Source organism: Macrotis lagotis, chromosome 1, assembly GCF_037893015.1.
Source record: "Macrotis lagotis isolate mMagLag1 chromosome 1, bilby.v1.9.chrom.fasta, whole genome shotgun sequence".
Classification (NCBI taxonomy): Eukaryota; Metazoa; Chordata; class Mammalia; order Peramelemorphia; family Peramelidae; genus Macrotis; species Macrotis lagotis.
The window spans coordinates 815,734,067-815,749,868 of NC_133658.1; the positions used below are offsets into that span (position 1 = coordinate 815,734,067).

The window sequence follows — 15,802 nt, forward strand, 5'->3', positions numbered from 1 at the left end:
AGGAAGGAAGGAAGGAAAGAAGGAAAGAAGAAAAGAAGGAAAGAAGGAAAGAAGGAAAGGAGGGAGGGAGAGAGGGAGGGAAGGAAAGAAGGAAGGAAGGAAGGAAGGAAGGAAGGAAGGAAAGGAGGGAGGGAGAGAGGGAGGGAAGGAAAGAAGGAAGGAAGGAAGGAAAGAAGGAAGGAAGGAAGGAAGGAAGGAAGGAAGGAAGGAAGGAAGGAAGGAAGGAAGGAAGGAAGGAAGGAAGGAAGGAAGGGGGAAAGATAAGTCCTGGGTGTGATGCAAATTTTTTGGAATCAAGTCTTCAGTTCGTTCCCATTTCTCTTCCTACCTGTGACCTTGGGTAAAGTGACTTAGCCTCTGAAGGCCTCAATACCCAGCAAAATGAAGAGATGGCAGGAGCGACGTCTTAAGGTGCCTTCCATCGCTGCTCTGTGCAGTCCTCTGCTGATGCTTCGAGATAACAGACCCTGCACGAGTGCGGCTCGTGCCGGGGAAAGGCCGGGGCTCGGGGGGTTCATTGCGCCCGACTCTCGGGGCTCAGCGCTGAGCTGGGGGAGGTCGGAGGAGGCGGGGAGCGTGCGTTAGGGGGGGAGGTGGAGGTTGCCTTGGCAACCCAGAGCCTCCGCGGACGCTGAGGGGCTCCCAGAGCCAAGCCGACCGCAGGTCCCTGAGCTCAGGTAGGCCACTCATTTCTAGGTGGAGGAAGGAAACAGCCACCTGGGTGCATCTGCTAGGAGCCAGGGCAGAGAGGAGGGCACCTGGGGGGAAGGGGGAGCGGTCAGAAGCTGAGAGCGATCGGCACAGGTCCGGCCGGGGTCGGCACCTTTTGGCCGCGCCTCTCACCTCTGGGCACCTCAGTTTCTCTTCTGTAAAACGAGCAGGTTGCATTGAAGGACCTCGGCTGTCGCTTCCAGCTCTAATATTCATTCTTTCATCAGTGATGCCCAGGCCCCCTTGGGAGGGAAATGGGCGATGGATGGAGCGCAATAACGGGTTCTGCGAGGCGGACCGAGTTTCAAGTGTCTGAAGGTGAACCAGTCATTTCACTAGTCCTGTCCTTCATTTCCTTCTCTGCCAAGGTAGAGGACTGCGTTACAGGTCCCCAGTGTACTTTCCCCCCTCTAAATCTCATGAATATATTTAGAACAACAATTGTTTAACATTTTTGGAGTCATGGACCCCTTTGGCAGTCTAGTAAAGACTATGGACCCCTTCTCAGAGTATTGATTCTTAAAAACTTCCTTACTGAAGAAAATGCTAAAATTTAGTTGGTGGGTTAGTGAAAACAAAGATGGACCTTTGAAATCCATGATCACCCTCAAAGAATAGGAAGACCCCAAGTTAAGAATCTGTCGCTGAACATGGATTATGCTGTGCCTCCAAAAAAGATTTTTTTTGAAAGAAGTGCTAAAGAAAGAGAACGCTAAAGAAAAGATATATAGGATGAGGACTATGTAAAGAGATGCCCCAATTAAGTATAAAAAATGCAGCCTTAAGAAGTGACCCATCAAGTCAGGGAGACAGCAAGGTTTCAAAATGTAATTCTACATCATATATACATATATTTTTATTAAAACAATTTACAAAATACTTTCTGCAGAAACTTCAAATAAAGACAGATCCTTCACTTATGCCCTACTCATTGGTTTTTCTCATACCACACTTAAGATAATAGCAGTAATTTTATACATGGTCTTTTATGGATTTAAACACATTTTTACACATATTTTATTTGATCCACAAAATAATCCTGTGCAATATATATATGATGAATATTTGGTAGTCCCTATATTGATGATGCTTGTCCTTCATTCTCAAAGAAGACCATGACAAGGAGGTGATGCCATGACAAGCACATGAATTGGATTTGAATGAGGGAGTTGCTGTACTAAGTCACCAGTCTCACTTTCTCTTCCAGAAACATCTGGATACCAGTGTCCAGATATGAATCAGGATGACTAGATATAGCCCTGGATGTCAGGCAATCAGGGATAAGTGATTTGTCCAAGGTCACACTGCTAGTAAATGTCAAGTGCCTGAGGCCAGATTCAAGCTCTGGTCCTGTCTCCAAGGCTAGTGCTCTATCCACTGTACCAACTAGCTGCTCCCCCTCCCATATTACAGATGAGGAAATCAGGCTTGGAAAGCAGTGACCTGCATAAGGTGGAGCAACCAGAAAGAGAAGTGTAAACTGGGAACCTACTTTACTTTGCCATGGTGAGATCATACCAACAGTCCTGTGTTCAGTTCTAGACACTGTACTTTTGGAAGAACACTGATAAACTAGAAAATCATCTTGTCATATTCAACTCCTCACTCTCATTCACCCAATATATCCAGTCAGATATCAGATTTTTCGATTTCTAAACTTCTTTTCTACATGGTCCCTTCAGTCCATTTGCACAACTCTAATTCAGGTCCTTATAAACTCTAACCTGGATTATTGCAATAGCCTCCTAAGTGATCTCCTGACTCAAGTCCTGTCTCTTTATTCTATTTTATCCTAATCTGTTCTCTACACAGTTGCCAAATTGATTTTTCTAAAACTTGGGTCTGACCTTTCCTCCTCTCCCCATCCCTTCTACCACTTATTAAACTCCAGGGATTTCTTTTTATCTCCATAAATTCCCCAGCTTTTTACATGCTGACTATCTGCTTATAATTTTTCTTACCTGAATTAAGTCACTTAACCTCCCTGAAATTCCTCATCTGCAAAAATAAATGGTTGGATTGAATATCCCTTAAAGTCCCTTTCAGATCTAAATCTATGATACTTTGATTCTCTTTCCAAGCCTCTGAGATATCTATCTATCTAGATAGATAGATAGATAGATAGATAGATAGATAGATATGTGTGTGTATATATATATATATATATATATATATATATATATATATCCTCTTCACATTATACTCTAGCCCTAGTTTTCCTTGCACACATTGCTCTTATGATGAGGTTTGTCCTTTGTTCATGAAGAAGACCATGACTTCAGGGAGGTGATGCTATGACAAGTGTGTGGAATGGATTTGATTACATATGTACTGTGCTAAGTCACCAGGCTTAATTTCTCTTATGATGCCATCTGAGTGCAGCGGTCAGATATAAATTAGGACAACTGGAGATGGCAGTCAGGGTTAAGTGATTTGTCCAAGATCACCCAGCTCATAAGTGTCTGAGGCTAGATTGAAACTCAGGTCCTCCTGATTTCAGGGTTAGCATTCTATCTACTTAGTCATCTAATTGCTCTTCTCTCTGTGTCTTTGAACCAACTGTCTTCTATACCTGGAATGTACTCTTTTCAATCTGACTCTTAAAATCCTTGACTTTCAAATCTCACTAACTACAGAAGCTTTCCCTGGCCCTGCTCCCTTATCTAGTAGTCCCTATCGCTTTCCTTTCTAAAGTTCACTTGTATTTACTTTATAGATATCTTTTATATACCTTCTGTCTTTAAGCCCTTAAAAGACTTTCTTGAATGGAAGAGGGATTAGATTTGTTCTGTTTATTTCTTTTATAAATTTTATTTAGGCAAATTTATGCTTCATGTCAGGGGAAAACTTCCTGACAGCTTGAGCCATTCAAAAATGGAAGAGGAAAAAAAAAAGAGGGGAAAAATGGAGGAGAGCGAAATAACTCTAAAAAAAGAAACTCAAAGTAAGATCGTGGGGAGCATCCTATGTCTGACTGAGGAGTCTGTATTTTTATCCTAGAGATAAAAGGAAACCATTGAAGATTTTGGAGAATCATATGAACAGAATCCTTAAAAAAATATATATTTTGGCATCAACGGGGAGTTGAGAGAAAGCATCTTACAGCGTCTGAAAATTGTAAGGAATATTAGAAGGGATCTAGCCTAACTCATACCTAAAAAAGTGCCTCCCTATAACAAACCTACCATTTATTCTATTAACAAGCTTTTATTAAGCACTGGAAAATATTATGTTAGGCATAGGGAGTTGATATGCATGCCACCTAAGTCTTTATATAAAGATCCTATCCTCCACAATTACCTTGTATTTATTTTTTATATATTTATTTTTACATACTTTAACTCTCCTGACAAAATGAAATTTCTTTGAGTGCAGGGACCATTCCTTTTTTGGCTTTTTTGATTTTTATACCTCCAGCATGTAATACAGTGGAGATCAGTTAAAAACCTTAGCTTAAAAAGGCTGTTTCCCCACTACATCCAGGGCTATCTCCAGTCATCCTGATTCACATTTGGCCAGTGGACTCAGATGGTACTGAAAGAGAAAGTAAGGTTAATAACTTTGCACTGCACTCCCTCACTTAAATCTAATTCATATGCATGATGACATGGCCCTCTTTAAGAACAAAGGACAACAGCAATAGCTTAACACTGATGGATGCTTGTTGATTGGTTGATAGTCTAGAAGTGAGGAGAGCTTGAAGTAGATTGGTGATTGTGTGAATTGAGAGAAGTGGATGAATATGAGAAATATTGTATGGGTAGCATTTATAGTATTGGATAATTAATAGGATTAGATGAGGAAGAAAGATTCTAGATTTCCAACCTCTGTTGTAAGAATAATGATATCAATAGAACAGGTAAAATCTGGAGGAGTCAATGTTTCACAGAAAATGGCCAATTCCATTTTGTCAGTGTTTTATATGGGGTATTAATGAAATGTCCATATGGAGAAGTGTTACAGCAGACAGTTCAAAAAAGACATTAGGACTGGGTATGTAGATTTGGGAATCATCTACAGAGAGTTTAAAATTCAATCTATGGGAGTGGATAAACTCATCCAAGTGGAAAGGATAGAAACTGAAGAGAATCCAGGGGAAAAACTTTGGTGGCAACTATTGTTAACTGACTGGTTAGATGATCAAGCAAAGGAGATAAGAGGAACTAGTGAGACAGATGAGAGAAAGAACCAGTGAAGAACAATGTCAAGGAAGACAAAGGAGGTGAGAATGTAGAGGACTGGACTATAGTGATGAACAATGACAAATGCTCTCCCTAAGGAGGGAGAATTGAGAAAAGGTCATTGAATAAAATTATTAATATGTTGCTGGTATCCTTTTTGCAGAAATTTTGTCCATATAAGAGACAGACACCCTGGTATTATGACATGTTTATTCATAATAAAGTCCTTTATTGCCTCAAAGATTCATTCCCCCCCCCCCCTATAGAATTATATTTTTTCTTGGTAGGTTAATCTTCTTGATCTTTCTGCTTTGCATTCTTAGTAAAAGTCCTGAGAGGGATGGGAGAAGTTGATCCTTGATCTCTTCTCCCCTTCTCCCTTTTGCCTAGAATAAGACCTTACCAATTTTGGAGGGTCAGATCATTTGGACTTCTCAGTAACATAATAGAAGCTTCCCTCAAACAACAGTGGCTGGCAGTAGTATCTCTGTTATGAGTTAGGAACAAACTGGACACATTGAAGAAAAAATAGTATCAAATATCAAAGAATCAAAATAGTATAAAAAAGGGAGAAAAAATGTTTTTATACCAAAAGGGAATTTCAAGAATATCCAGCTTGGGAGAGGGGGGGAATTTCTAGCTGCTAGAAGCTATTGAGTTAGCTCTTTATCCCTTGTGTCTCTAAGCTCAAATCCACTTTCCCCTAGACAAAGTTTGTACTGGTGCCAAGGTATCCAGAGGCCTATGAGAGGAGGGCACAGGGGGAGGAATGCTTTCTCACAATGGTTATACCACATAGTAAATATAAAAGCTCACTTCTAAAAGATAATTCAATCTGGTTTAACTAATTGATATGAAATGATAAACAATAGGAAAATGTACACCAGTAGGGGCTAAAGAACTATAAAATTAGAAAGACATCCCCAATACCTCATCACCCCTCTCAAATCCTGAAGAAAAACATAGTAAACACCTTCCGTGGACCTGACCTACAATGCAAGTGGGGTTAGGAAGAGTAACCTTAGAACATATGATGAATATTTTATCCTATCATTCTCAAAAAAAGATCATGACCTCAGGGAGGTGACACCATGACATACACCATGAATTGAATTTGAGTGAGAGGGATTCTATGCTAAGTCACCAGTCTCACTTCCTCCTCTGGTGTCATCTGGGCTTAGTGATTAGATATGAATCAGGATGACTGGAGATAGTCTTGAATGCAAGACAGAGTTAAGTGACCTGCCCCAAGGTCACCCAAATAAGAAGCATCAAGCATCTGAGGTCAGATTTGAACCTTGGTCTTCCTGACTCCAGAGGCTCTATATATACACCTGTGAACACATTTATACACATGCACATATAGACACAGATAAATGTGGGTGATAGACACAGAGATACATACATATGCTTATATGTGCTACTGTATATAAGAATTTTGCTTTTACCTAGAGGTATTATAGTTTATCTCCCTTGCCTGTGAAAAATCCAAACATGATCAATGTTTATTCCAATTACTCGACTTAAACTTAAATAGAAGCACAGGTGATATGTCCAATCTCTTTAAAGTGATCAATACCTCCTCTCAAAGCTCTTGGCATTGTCCATAGTAAATATGCAGCAAGAGTGTAGGTGACCACTAGAGTTTTTGTTTATAATTATTATTCAGACCTAATTGAACCAACCTAGTGATTACAGTTTGTGGTTTTATTCAGTGAAAGACTTTTCTTATAAAATGCAATAAGAAGGGACTATACTAATAACAAAGCTTGCATGTGTTTGTGTTTGTGTGTGTATGTGTGTGTGTGTGTGTGTGTGTGTGTGTGTGTGTGTGTGTGATATTCCTCTGTCTTCCTTCTAATTCCAGGTTCTTTTGGATTTATAACACTCTAGGAGAATGCATTTTACTAGCCTTTTCTGGAATCCTTCCTTCCTGACTGAAATCTGTTAATTCTCATATTTTAGAATATTTCAGAGTCCATATACTGCTTTTTTTCTCATGTCTCCATCTTTGAATATGTTAAAGAACAGCATGTTGTTGTCATTATTATCTGATCCATAAGATGTACATATTCATCTTCACACATTTCATCAATAAGTGTTATATCCCAGAATGACATGATAACACCATGTTGCTTGATAGAACTCTGATTACAGACATAATCAAGGAGCATTTTCAAGAGTAATTTCTACAGTGATTTTTGGTTTAATACATACATATTAAATATTGTCCATCAAAATGGAATTATTATCAATGAAAACTATTTTATAATGTTAACAAGATAGGACATAGGGAAATTTAGATGGAGCAGTGGATAGAGCACTGGCCCTGGAGTCAGGAGGAGCTGAATTCAAATCTTGTCTCAGATACTTGCTTGCCTGGGTGACCCTGGGCAAATTACTTAATCCCAATTGCCTAGCCAAAACCAAAAGACATTAAGATAGGACATAGCCAATAATCTTAAGGATATTCCCACATAAAATCCTAACCAGTTGCAAAACTCTAAATAATGGTTTTATTTCCCTCATTATATTTTCAAAATAAATAGCATTTGGTTCCTGTTTATCTGTATTTATATTAGCATGGTCACAATAAAGCTAGATAGCTTAACTTCTTAGATTTATGGAAGCAGACTTCCCTCCTTCCCCTGGCCCAACCTAGCCCCAGCCACTCTCATGCTCCTTTTTGAAATATTGAGAAAGCATTTAAAAATTATCCTAGTTTGAAGCCTTTGGATTAATACAAAAGAGAAAGTTTTGTCAATGTTTCTTTAGCTATCAATTCTGAAAAAAGTATTCTGCTCCCTTATCTCCAGTCCAGTTCAAGAAAAGACAACTTCCTGAAGAAATTAGGGTGTTGACTTGATAAGACTAGGAACACTGCCCTGACCCATGTAAGATTATTCCTCAGGCCTGTGGAGATTGCGATAATTATTACCTAAGAAAAGGAAGAAGCCTTTTTGACTTTTTCAATTAATGGGAGTATCTTTCTTTTTTTGTACTTCTGACGAATTGGAAAGGAGAGATCCCCCAGCATGAAGTGATTAAAGAAAAAAGTGAATAGTTTGAAGAAAATGATTCTCTAGGTGGGACGAAAGTTAAGTTCCAGATGTTTTGTCGAAGCATATTGCCAATTCAACTCTTATCTTATCTTAAATTCTATGACTGTTTTGTTATATTGTGAAATGTTCCTTGTTCAAGAATCTTACATGATACTTATAGGATATTATGACTTCAAAAATGAGATGTGTTAGAGAGATTGACTATAGAATGTTCATTTTGGACATTAAAATCTTTCTAAGCAGAAAAATGCTTAGATTTAGTATTAAAATTGCTTATTATTATTATAATACTTGTTCCTATAATACAGATTATAGAATTTTGACAGTTATGTGTAATTATTATTATTATTATTATTCACTTTCCCCGTTTCTTCCTATTAGCTATATTTCTTGGTAGTTAGAATATCAGTACAATTTGAAGTATGGGGAAAAAGAAGAAGAAGGAGGCTCAGGATTTACCAGGAAACACCAAGCCTCCTATCAGTGAAGCACTACTAGAATATCAGTAAGTTCAAATTTTGAATTGAAATTGTTACTTCTTGTAATCCCTTTTTTTCTTTCTTTTTCTAAGGAGGTAATCAGGGTTGAATGACATGCCCAGGGTCACATAGCTAGTAAGTGTTTGAAGCTGGATTTGAACTCATTTCCTCCTGACTCCAAGACAGTGCTCTATCCACTGCACAATCTGGTGGTCCCAGTTGTTTATTTGATTGTTTTTAACTTTTTTTAACTAGTCATTTTAGGACCCATAGATCAAAAGACAACGCCATCTCAAATTTCCTGATTCCATTCTCTTTGTACAAATCAAGCTCCTATAAACTTGACAGGATGTTTTATTTTAATGAATTAATATGACCCTGTTATTTCAGTATTTCAAGAATCACGGGTTTTCCTGGTATGTTTAATGCTTTCACCAAAATAGATAATAACTCTATAGGGGTGGGGGGGGAGGAAGGGGACAAGGGAAGGAGAAAGGAGAGGAGGGAGAGAGAGAGGGAGAGGGAGAGAGGGGGGAGGGGGCAGGGAGAAAGAGGGGGGGGGACAGGAAGGGGAGAGGAGAAAAATTTTTTTTGTTTTGGGGGAAAGTCAATAGAGTATGTGAGAAGAAATACAACAGTTTGGATGATTATACATAAAGTAGCAAATAAGCATTTTGAAAGTAACTATGTCATATAACTGCTATAGTAAATAAATATAAAATATGTTTAATATCAGTATCTGCTTAATATATTTTGTCAGAGGGCAGATAGATGGCATTAGTAGATAGAGTACTGGGCAAAGTCAGAAACACCTAAGTTCAAAAGACTTGCTATGTTATCCTTGGCAAGTCACTTAACCCTTATTTGCTTCAGTTTTCTCATCTATAAAATGGGGATAATCATAATACCTATTCCCCAAGATTCTTGTGAGGATCAAATGAGATAATAATTATAAAGTGTTTAAATAGAGCTTAACATATAGTGGTCTCAATATAAGTCTTAGTTATTAGTATTGTTGTTATGCTATCACTTTATAGCATTTGAATTAGCTGAATATTTCCTCTCAGAACCATCTCATTGATCAGATGTCTTTTGGAATTCCCATTAGATGTTGTGCTTTTCATTAGCTTTCTAGGTATCATTAGCTAATTGTGATACAGAATATTTAGGTATTGTTTCACAAACTCTAAAAAGATAAAATCTTAACTCATCAATGAAAGTATTAAACTATCATAAATAAGAAGATATTCTATAGAATAAGATTTTTGAACTGTTAATCTATATATCCTCTTAGTAGATATAGAGAAACTGCTAGTTTTTGCAAACAATTAGAGTTCAACACATATTTATAAAATGCCTCATGATAATGTTTTGTCCTTCATTATTCAAGAGGACCATAACATCAGGGAGGTGAGAGCATGACAAGCAAACGAATTCAATTTGAGTGAATTGGTGTTGTGCTATGTCACAGCCTCACTTTCTCCTCCAGAGTCATCTGGGGCCAGTGGCCAGATAAGAATCAGCACAATTAGAGATGGTCCTGGATTCAAACAATCAAGGTTAAATGACTTGCTCAAGGTCACACAGTCAAGTGTCTGAGGTGAAATTAGTACTCCCATTCTTCTGACTCCAAGACCAAGTACTCTATTCATTACGCCACCTAGCTGCCCTTTATAAAATGCTTTAAATTCATTCATTCAGCAAGCATTTATTAAATTTTGCCTACTGTGTAGCAAATAGGTATTTTGAGAGCTATTATCATCTCCATAAAACTACTTTAATAACTAAATATCGGCATCTGTTTAGTATTTGGTATCTTTAATAGTTTAGTGTCAGGATCTGTTAAATATGCTATTTTATGTTAGAGGACAGATTCACAATATAGTTAGAGTACTGAGCAAAAGTACTGTGCTAATCCCTGGGGACAGGTACTTCTGAGGAGATCAACATGACATCACTTTATTAACTAATCAGACCAACAGGTTAGTGTGTAGAGACAACACATACATAGAAAATTCAATATAAAATATTTGTAAAGCAATGATTCTGTGCAAGGCTTTGTAATAGACATTAAAGAGAAAAAGACATATAACTAACTGATGACCCAAATATTCCCAAGAATCTGAATTCTTGGGAATTATTGGTTTATTCTGGGTATTGACAGGAAGAGGATTGTTTTCTTTCTTTGATTTATTAACTTCACTTGGACCAGTTCCAGGAAAATCTCCTTAGAAACTTAGAAACCAGAAAGATGCTTAACAGGTACAGGATAGTCTTCATTTAGTCCCATAGAAAATGTATAAGAAACAAAAGATTAAAAGGAATAAAAATACATAATCTTATCAGCTGCCTCTGCCTGGGAAGGAAACTGAATTTGAAGTTATAATTGGGCAAACATCTTGATATCCCTATGAAATATTTCTTTTCTCTAAGGGGCATATATAGTTCTTTCTAGCCTTATAGTGCCACCCTGTGGTTTAGACTCCCTTAGGAAGGTAACATACATTGGGGGCTACGGAACAATCAACTCCTAATCCAAATAGAATGCTGCACATAATGATATAGATTATCCTCTTCTTTCTCCAAGAATTAGTAAATCTCTTTATAGAAGATCTGATCCTAAATTCTTGATCTTAGAATTACCCACAAGCCATTTTCTAGAGAAACCTTTCTCTGATTTGTCCAAAGTTACCAACAATCTATTAATTCACCTGATGGTCTTTCCTTATTTGTAGTCCTTTTTGACCTCTCTGCTGCATTTAATATTGCTGATTAACCTTTTCTCCTAAGATAACCTTCTCTGGGTTTTTGTGACACTACAATCTCCTGGTTTTTTATTCTGTCTTTCTGACCAATTCTCAGTCACCTTTGCTGGCAAGTCATCCATGTAAAGTCCCTAACTATGGGAGTGTCTAAGGTTCACTCCTAAGTCTTCTCTTCTTTTCTCTCCATACTTTTCTCTCTTGACAACCTTATCACCTCCCATTAGTTTAATTATCATCTTTATGCAGAGAAGTAATAAATCCCTTCCATCTCTCTCCTAGCCATAGTTCTGCATAATTGACTACTTATTGAACGTTTTAAATTTGATGTCCCAGAGCCATTTCAAAACCAATATGTCCAATCCCCCACAGCAATTATATCCATCTTGCAGACTTCCCGGTTTCTATCAAAGACAGCCCTATTCTTCTAGTCACCTAGTTCATAAATTTGGCATTATTCTCATCTCCTCATTCTCCATTATCCAACATATCTAATAAGTTGTCAAATCTTACAGTTTCTTACCTATACAACATTTTTCCTGTTTATCTCCTTTCTACTCAGACATTTTGGTTCAGGGCCTTCTTGCCTTTTTTTCTAGACTATTTCAATGGCCTCCTATTTGCTCTCCCTGATTCCTATCTCTTCCCATTCCAATTGTTTCTTCCCCACAGGTGCCAAAGAGATTTTTCTAACATGCAACTCTGACCATGGGACGCCCCTACTCAATGCCATTGGCTTCCTCTTGCCTCTAGGACAAAATATAAATTACACTGTTTGGCTTTTAAAGTCCTTCACAATACAACATCAACTTACTTTATTAGCTTAATTAATACATTTACTCTCCATTCCATACTCTGCATTCTCACCAATTCACCTTCTCTCTGTTCCTCACCCATGATATACTCATCTTTCCTTTGCCCTAGCTTCTCCCCAAGTCTAAAATGAACTCTCTCTTCATCCCTACTCCTTAGAATCCTCCTTTTCTTTCAATAGTAGCCCAAGAAATCCCTTCTATAGGAAACCTAGTTTTAAGATAAATGTGGTTAACCATTGAATTGATTATCACTCTGGGCCTTGCATGAATAAAGCAAAGAGAGACAATAGTAGGAGGAGCACACAGGAGAAAAGAAAAATATATTTTGCCATTGTTGAATATATTTAGTCAGAGAAATTCTCTGGCTTGGGCCTCAAATCCAAATCTTGCAGTTTCTTACCTATACAGCATCAATCATGTTCATCTCCTTTCTACTCAGAAAGTTACCATTTTAGAAAATTGTTGGCTCATATTTTACATATTTCTCAGGGTAGAGAAAGGAAGTTAGAACCAATTATTTCTAGGAAAATAAGTCAGCAGTTTTGAGCTAGTCTTCCTTATTGAGATAGGTAGTTGATGCTATAGATAGTAGACTGGGCCTCAAGTCAGAAAAACTTGAGTTCAAAGCCAACCTCAAACACTTACTTAAGCTAAACTTGTATTAGCTTCATTTCCTCAACTGCAAATGGGATAGTAACAGTACCTACTTTGATAATTAAATGAGGTAATAATTATCAAGAGTTTTGTAAATATAAATATATATCTATATGAGCCTTAATTAATATAGGATTTATTTCAACCTTCCAATGAACTATGCCTTTCTAAAGCCTAAAATCACATTACCTTTTTGGCTGCTAATTACAATATCAGCTCATTTTGAACTCATAATTCAATAAAACTCTCAAATTTTTTCCAGAGAACCTGTTTTCTACTATTTATATTGTCTTTTAAGATTTTTTTTTTTTAGTTTTTGCTAGGCAATGGGGTTAAGTGGCTTGCCCAAGGTCACACAACTAGGGAATTATTAAGTGTCTGAGGACGAATTTGAACTCAGGTACTCCTGACTCCAGGGCCAGTGCTCTATCCACTGCGCCACCTAGCCACCCCCAGATAATATCTTTGAAACACATGCTTGGCATGTAGTAGTAAATGCTTATTCCTTAAAGTCTCACACATTCAAAACTATTTATAGCAATTCTTTTGATAATGGCAAAGAATTAGAAATTGAGTAGATTCCCATTAATTAGGGAATGGCTGAACAAGCTATGGTATAGGAATGTAATAAAGCCATAAAAATTAATAAAAATTATATAAAAATGTAAGAAATCAAGAGTAGTCTGACTTTAGAGAAGCCTGGAAAGACTTTCATGAACTGCTGCTGAGTGAAGTGAAAAGAATCAAGAGAACACTGTTCACATTGACAATATTGTGAGATGATCAACTGTAATGGATATAGCTAGCTCCTTTCAACAGTTCAGAGGTCAAGTACAATCCTGAGAGATCTGCTATAGACAATGTCATCCATATGCAGAGAAAAAATTTTAGAGTCTGAATGCAGAGCAAAACATACCATGTTCTCTTTTTTAAAACTTCTTTTGTTTTTCCTTTCTTTCTTGCATTTTTTTCTCCTTTCCACTAGTTCTAATTCCTCTTGATCAACATGAATAATATAGAAATATGTAAAACAATTAATTATACATGTACAATTTTTACTAACTGGTTCACCACCATGAGGGGGGAGGAGGAAGGGAGGATTGTAGAAATATGTGGAACTGATAAATTTGCAAATGGATGAATGTTAAAAACTAACTTTGCCTGTAATTGGAAAAATAAATGCTAATTCCCTGTCCTTCCCTTCTTTATTTCCCCCTCCTCCAAGGAAGTAACTGGGAGATAATGATGATGATGATGATGATGATACCTAGCTTTTATATAGCCCTTTCAGGTTTACAGTATTCTTTATAAATATTATCTCATTTGATGATCACATCAATTCTGGGACATAGGGTCTATTATTATCCCCATTTTTTTATAGATGAGGAAACTAAGGCAGATAGACGCTAAATGGTTTGCCTGATGTCACACGTGCAATCTGAGGCTGGATTTCAATTTAGGTCTTCCTGACTCCAGTTTCAGTGCTCTTTTCATTATGTCACCTCTGGGGAATTCATACCCAGGGCAGCAGCAGGGAAGGAAAAGTTGGATAGTGTGAGCTTCAAGCATAGAGACTGTAGAGGGCAGGGCAAGAACAAGGGACAGAAAAACTTGTGATAGTTCATATAGTAATGACATCTTAGCCCCCATGTATAGAGCAGTTTAAGATCTGCACATGCTTTGCATGTGTAATCTAGGGCAGCTAATTGGTACAGGGAATAGAGTGCTCTGCCTGGAATCACAAAGATCTGAGCTCAAATGTGATCTCAGACACCTACTGGCTTTGTGATCCTGGGCAAATCACTTAACCTCTGTTTCCCTCCTTTTCCTTATCCGTAAAATAGGCATAATATAAGCACCTATCTTACAGGGCTGTTGTAAAGATCAAATGAGATAGTATTTGTTAAGAGCTTTGCAAACTTTAAGGTGCTATATAAATGCCAGCTTTTATTATTTTTATTAACTCATTTCAACTCACTCCCTAAAGCCTTTGGGTTTTATAGTGATTTTGATCTCTGTAATTCTTTTGAACCCTCCGTATTCTACTCTTGGCTCATTTTGTACCCACAAGTCAATAAAACACTCAGATATATTTTTTCACAGAAACTTTCCATTATTTCTATTATCTTTGAGGATAATATTTTTAAAGATTCTTTATAAAGTTTTGGTATAATAGAGGCATTTATTTAGTAAATACTTGGATCCTTTTTCTTGTTTCCCCCAACTAATACAGTCCGTGGCTTTTGACTATTGAATATTATATATTTAGTTTTAAAATAATTCCTTCGTGTCTTTGCTAATTTTATTTTAAGGGAATGTATTTGTAACATTATTTCATTGTTGTTTATACTCAGCTGTCAAGTAAAGGAAGATGCAATAGAGAGGCTCATGTTTCAAGTAAAGAAACTTAAAGATAAGAATCAAAAGTGTCACGAACGGGTGAGCATGCCCATCTTTTCATGAAACATAATTTTATTTTTTAAATTGTAAACTCCACCTGTTATAATCAAATTTTCTTTAGGAAATTATATTCTTTAAAATTTGGGGTACTTCATTATTTACTACCCATTTACTAGTATCCTGGAATATTTGAGATGGGTTTTTATTCCTCTTCCTACAATAACAATTGTTAGTTAAAAATAAATCAATTTTGAAATAACATGTTATTATAAATGAAGATACTGTATTTTAGACCTGAGATTTAAAACTTTGGAGCTAGAATAATTCTATGTCCTCTACCAATATACTTGATATATGAATCTTTTATACTATATATTATTTTGTTTACAATTTTAGCTATTTAAAAAAATCTTTATGTGATAGCTGACAATTTGAGTGGATACTGTTAATAAAATAATAGGATGAATAGGGAACACAATGATACCATGAACTGTTTGTTTAGGCTCCATGGTGGACAGGTAAGTTAGGGCACTGCTAGGTATCTGGGAGTCTGCAGGCTTCACTGAGCAGCGGCAGAGGGCAGCAGCAGTCTCTGCCTCTAGGTTGATTAAAAAGTCCATTGCTTCCACCTTACAGACATAAAAAACAGAGTAGAATAATTCATTCTTCTGAAGTATAAGTCCCTTACTCAAGGGGAAGCAAAAAAGAGCAGTCATCAGGATAAGTGAGAAGCAGAGC

At 37.0% G+C, this 15,802-nt stretch overlaps 1 protein-coding gene across 4 annotated transcripts in view; it reads left to right on the plus strand.

The window, feature by feature from the left end:
- The first annotated feature begins 573 nt into the window (after nt 1-573).
- CCDC83 (coiled-coil domain containing 83) overlaps nt 574-15,802 on the plus strand; it is a 73,011-nt gene continuing 57,782 nt past the window's right edge. For 2 of the 4 annotated variants that reach the window (XM_074189107.1, XM_074189135.1), the window contains exons 1-3: nt 574-677; nt 8,336-8,459; nt 15,019-15,103. In XM_074189107.1, coding sequence (XP_074045208.1) covers nt 8,377-8,459; nt 15,019-15,103 — 168 coding nt within the window. In that variant the 5' untranslated portion in view covers nt 574-677; nt 8,336-8,376. Of the gene's footprint in view, nt 678-3,711; nt 3,829-7,912; nt 7,979-8,335; nt 8,460-15,018; nt 15,104-15,802 lie in introns of all 4 variants that reach the window. The other 2 variants (XM_074189116.1, XM_074189126.1) reach the window with 2 other exon arrangements.